This window comes from Loa loa, assembly GCF_000183805.2.
Source record: "Loa loa unplaced genomic scaffold supercont3.229, whole genome shotgun sequence".
NCBI classification, from domain to species: Eukaryota; Metazoa; Nematoda; class Chromadorea; order Rhabditida; family Onchocercidae; genus Loa; species Loa loa.
In genome coordinates this window covers 22,896-28,478 of record NW_018108409.1, presented here as the reverse complement: position 1 = coordinate 28,478, position 5,583 = coordinate 22,896, and the positions used below count along the sequence as shown (strand labels likewise).

General features: G+C 32.8%; 2 protein-coding genes across 2 annotated transcripts; one reads left to right on the top strand and one right to left on the bottom strand.

Moving 5' to 3' along the window:
• Positions 1–215: 215 nt before the first annotated feature.
• LOAG_12164 (hypothetical protein) lies at positions 216–2,683 on the bottom strand (the record flags this gene model as incomplete). The annotated part of the gene is made up of 8 exons (XM_003147677.2): positions 216–302; positions 756–836; positions 1,258–1,332; positions 1,506–1,643; positions 1,858–1,970; positions 2,084–2,154; positions 2,303–2,412; positions 2,537–2,683. The coding sequence occupies 8 exons, from the start codon at positions 2,681–2,683 to the stop codon at positions 216–218; spliced, it is 822 nt and encodes a 273-aa protein (XP_003147725.1).
• Positions 2,684–3,612: 929 nt separating this feature from the next.
• Positions 3,613–4,446, top strand: LOAG_12162 (hypothetical protein; the record flags this gene model as incomplete). The annotated part of the gene is made up of 3 exons (XM_003147676.1): positions 3,613–3,712; positions 3,781–3,894; positions 4,298–4,446. The coding sequence occupies 3 exons, from the start codon at positions 3,613–3,615 to the stop codon at positions 4,444–4,446; spliced, it is 363 nt and encodes a 120-aa protein (XP_003147724.1).
• Positions 4,447–5,583: the final 1,137 nt, after the last annotated feature.

The following is a 5,583-nucleotide window of genomic DNA, read 5'->3' as shown; positions in this document are numbered from 1 at the left end:
GATTATAAACAAGGAGCAGCAGTAGTTTTTATAAGACCAGCTAATGAGTTATTCAAAGCTCTGCTCTAATAAATCGCAGGTGAAGGAGATATTTCAATTCGAACCGGGACGGGCGATATTATTTTATATCGAACACATCCTACAAATGAAGTTCGAAATCAAAAGGTGCACGTGATGGAGCTATATGTTTATCACCGAACTAATTAAAGAAAAAACTAACATTTCAGAACGCTTCCACTCATGAGTTCATTCATGGATTTCACAAAACTATTCTCTATTGGCAATGAATTATTACTATTTCCCTGAAATGTTAATTCTCACTTGAAGCGTTTCATAATCTTGTACTTAAATATCGAAATAGGAGAACTGTGATATGAAAGGGCTAGTGATGAACTCTGATAATAGATGAAGATGCTTGGGACGTGACTATTTCGTATCAAAGCACACACAAAGTGTGATTAAATTTGAATTTCAATTTCGAATTTTTAAGCTGTATCATGGATTTCGGACGTTTTAGATATTTGAAAAAATTATTTCGGGATATTCGAGATGAAAAAGGCAAAAGTTTGATGAGCCACGTATCTACTTCCTTTAATATTTTATTTAAAATGTAGAGAGCACCAAAACTGCATACGAAATATGAAAGACGAAGTACACAATGAGCAATAATGGGAAAAATTTCATGTTTTTCAATGAAAAATATTCTTTCTTGAGAAGTTGAAGTCAGCAAAAATACTGATGCTAAAAATACCAACCTTTTGAGAGTTGATATCTTCATCTTCTGGTACAGTTAGTGACTCAACTAAACGTTTGCAAAGACCAATGTCCGCACAGAACTAAAAGTCTTCGTAAAAACTTCATCAGATATTGCATTCGCAAGTTTTGGAATTCCAGTTTACATCTAGGATTATTATTATTTCTAATAAACAGATTTTTCCCCAATGGAACAAAAGAATAAAAAGTAGAGTACTATCTCTAACGGTCATCAGTATTTCCAAGAAGACAACACTTTATAAACCTAGAAATACCGCTCTCACTTATGGTCAAATGACGCTATCTTCTTAGCAGAAGAGATGAGTCTTTAACATTCAGAAAGTATAATAGAACATGTACCTAATGTACGCATAATGTTCCATTATGACATTACTGTAAGTCAGCTGACAAACAACCATGAACTGATAATCAATATGTTAGTAGAAGAAAACAATTCTTGTTGCAGAGCTTAGATATAGCCGAGCCATATATCGGTCAACTTACTGTTTTTGTATTTTGTAGAAGTCTATCGAGTTCTTCTATAAGTTCTGGCATAAATTCTTCCAGCAAGAGATCGCACTGTAAAAGAAGCTTACCCAAATAAAACTTCATAATTCGTCCAAAACTTAAAAATATTCGAGACATCGAAAAAATTCTGAAAAATCCAACAATTTTCTGGTGTATTTTTAGAAAAACTAAAAATATAAAAAGTCTAATAGCTAATTTCCAAATAGAATTTGGTAAATGCATACTTTTCCTCGCAAACTACCCAACTGACTACAAATCTCCTCCGAAATGAATCGTTTCAATCGTTGCTGAGTTTTCTCATCTTCTACTGCACGTTTCAGTTCCTGTGCCGCGAACTGACACTCTTCACATATCAGTCCACGCTGTAATAACATCACAAAAATTTACAAGTAACTTTAGCCTGATATCGTACCTAAATTTCGTTTCGTAACTAATCGTTCTCTTCATTCAAATTTGAATGTACATTCGCATTTTGCTGCCATCTAAAATCTCATTTCTACAATTCCCGAAGTTGTTAAAAATTTAAATGCCAAAACAACAACTAATCAGTTTTACTATGAAGAAATCAAAAAGTACCGTTGAATCCTCATCCGCATTTTTTTTCCGTAAATCACATTTATTCGATGGAAATGCTCGATTTTTCGATTTGAACAAAGACGGAATTCCTTGCAAACCTTTTCTGGATTTTCCTGAAATATACCCTCAAAGTTGCATAAAACATATAAAAATGCCATGGAAACCAGTCAAGAAAGATGAGTTCGGCTTAAATCTTTCGCAATTGATAATTGAGTAACGCCAAAACCAAGCAATTTTTTTGAATCTCCACCCAGAACACATCGCGATAAAGGTAAGACGATCCAATCTGTTGGAAGTCTAGAGAGATAAATCGCTATGGTCCATGATTAACTTCTTGATATTCGTTAAAGACCTCAGTATTTACAACTCTGTCTGCAACACTACCGTCGAGAGACGTCTTGCATTAACTGCCCTTATGATTCCATTAAAAAACTGATTAACCAACAGACGACATTCGTCTTCATATGGTGTCTCATGGCAAAGTACTCGTAGCAAATCTTTTAGTTCAGTTACTTTTCTTGGATCTTTGATAGCTTCCGCAAAACGGTTAATGAGCTGAAATTTCGGATGGAAGGTCCTGATTACAAAAAAAAAAAATGTATATCATTAAAATAAATAAATACGGTCTTTGAGATTGAAAACTGAATCGAATTTAGACAGAATACTTCAAAAATCTAACCGCTTTGCATTCACTACACGTGCCATCAAATGAAGTTGCTTGGAAAATCAAAATATCTTTCGGTGTTTTATTTTCCTTCAATATGAATTCCTTGTAAGCAGCAGTGATCATAATCAGTGCGGAGAGGACAACAACTTTAGCCATCATTTTTGTACTTTGACCTGAATTTTCAATATTTGAAAAACAAAGAGTTTTTTACACTCTTATCCTACTTTCGTACATACCTTTTCTAGCCGAAATTTCAGAAAAATGCGCTCACGTTTATTATAAATTAACATAACCAAAAGAGAAAAATTATTGAAAAGCCTTTTTTTTTTAGAAGTTTTATTGTAAAAACATTCCCGAACAAGTTCGTCTCCAGTCTAAAACATACAAGTAGTAAAAATATCTGAGTGAGAATAAAAGCGAGAAAATATATAATCGTTATTGGCGCGTAATACATAACCTGTAGCGCCATCTAGTGACTGCTGGTGATTGCATAAGAGATTAAAGGTCAGATGAAAGCAATACAAAAATAAAAGACACCCACTAACAATAAGCGAATAAGATTTTTGGGTAGATACATCAATTATGTGATCTGGCATATCGTTCGAAATCTTTTTTTTGACGTAATGCATAACAGAATTGTTATTGTTAAGATTCGATGGGATGAAAAATTGAATAGCTATAAATCTCCAATGAACTAATTTACAGTGAAGCAAGGGAGATTCTTTCGGAAGCACGCTCTTACACTTATTCCTATCCATGTCATTTCTTTGTTTTTCTTTATTGAAGCATTTGTCCTGAATCACTCGAAAACTCCTATCATATTCATACTGACGTGTATCGGCTGTTCAATAGAGAATTCATTCATGAAAAAACTAAGGCTCTTTAAAGAAGAATAAATATTCAAAATCAGATAACGTCGTTATATAGTGCTACAGCACACCACTGTACCATTTCTAATGGTGTTATCGTAAATTGAAATTTACGTTTCGCAGAAATGACTAACCAAGAAGAAATGAATAAAGTGATAAGCTGGCTTTTAGCAGCCGAAGGTTAAAATATGAACAACAACAAATTTAGCTCGATTGCCAATGGGCGAAAAAGTGATGACGCGACCATTAAAGCATCCCGATAATGCTCGCTCATCAATCGATGCTTTGCAGAACAGCTGTTGCGCATATGTTGAAATCAGTCGGCTAATTACACGCAGTTATCGGAGGCTAATTCGACTACTGCATTAAAAATTTTCAAATTCTCAGGTTCTGGTCGAAGTGAAGCCTATTTTACATTTCAGAAATTGTTACATCGAAAACCAAATGAATACTTCTGGCCAAAATTCTTGGTTAGTAAAGCCGGTACAGAACTTGTTGTGGGTCTACCTTAAAATAATCTGATTTTTTCAAACAAATAACTTCATAATGTTTTTTTGATTTAAAACAATTTTTGATCTTTTTGATCACAGAACTCTGATGCAATAGCAGTTAGTGTGGAAGATTTTTCTTTAACATCTTGAATTTAACAGACTGTACCCTTTGTTACATTGTTTAGCTTGTCCGTATTGTGTATGGGACAGGTTTGATAATCAATTAGTTGCGTCATATTAATGGGAATTTTGCAAGTGCAACGAAGCAGAACCACCGGGTATTATGAAATTGATAATACCCAGTGGTTTGCCCACATTCACCTGAATGAAAAAAGTAAGAATCCTATTGAACTTAGGATTTCATTAGTAAAGCACATCAGTTCACTGCACTTTTTTATTTTCAAATTTTTCAGGAATTCATGAATCTAATCTTTATAAATCACTAATTGAAATGGCTGGCCTAAAGGACCAAAGGAGCCGGGTTATATTTCGTCGCAAAATTAAAGTAATGGAAGTAACGTTTGGCTGGGAAAATCAACAACTGCCAAAATCAGTATTTTGAAGATCGTGTAAAAATCGGTGAATATGAGAGCTCTCCAAACAAAATTCATGAATAGTTTTTTCACAAAACTTTAGAAATTTCTTGAATCGTGAGTTGTTAAAATTCCTGAAATTTCAATCATGATCAGTCTGTTAACAAAATTTCCGGAGATTGTGCTACAGAATATCCTGCAAACTGCAAAAAGCGGTCAGTATCGAAAACGTTGTGTGGAGGAGTTTTATGATTACAATTCATTACTGGAAACCCTGATAATTTGATTGAAAAGTTTAATGGAAGATAATGAAAAAAATCATTCTTTCAGTTTGGGGACTCGATTATCGGACAATCTCATGATGTGATTTATTGCTGACGATTTTCCGACAGTTGGCCAAGAAAATTCCACTAGAAGTTATTTTACATGAATTGTTGTGTTTATACAAAACCGATACAATTAAGTAATATCCATTAATAACGGGTAAAAAATAACAGTTTTTTGATTTTTTTGCCAGAAATTTTCCGAATGTAGGTGATTAATTTAAAAAAAGGAAGACTATGGTAGGAACTAGTGTAAAGCAGCCTCTGATCAACCTTAAAAATAGCAATAAAAATTCGAAATATTTGTCGAGAAAAATTTTAGGGTTTTAGTAATCATCCCAGTTGCAATTTAATATATTTGGTAGAATAAACTGGAAGCAATTTCTGAACCAATGGAGTCGCAATTTGCGAATTATGAAAATATTTTAAAAAAGCAAGGAAAATTTATTTTAAATCTTCTCGATAATAAAAAAGTATTGTCTCGAAGCTATAGTCAAATTCAATGAAAAGTTAAAAGTGTGTGGAAATGTGAGACTGAATTTATAAACTTACATTTACTTTTACATGAACCACAAATTTCACATGCATATATACCAAGCTAATTTTGTGATATGCTGCACATAGAAGAAGAATTAACAAACTGTCAGTGAAATGTTTTTTCTTGGCTTCTTAGTGGCAACATTTACAATTTTAGGAAATTTCATAGTGGATTAACTGATCAGATTTCTAGAAACTTCTTTGCTAATGCTTTTCCGATTAATCTCTTGCCAGTATGATATATATATATATATATATATATATATATATATATATATATATATATATATATATATATATATATAT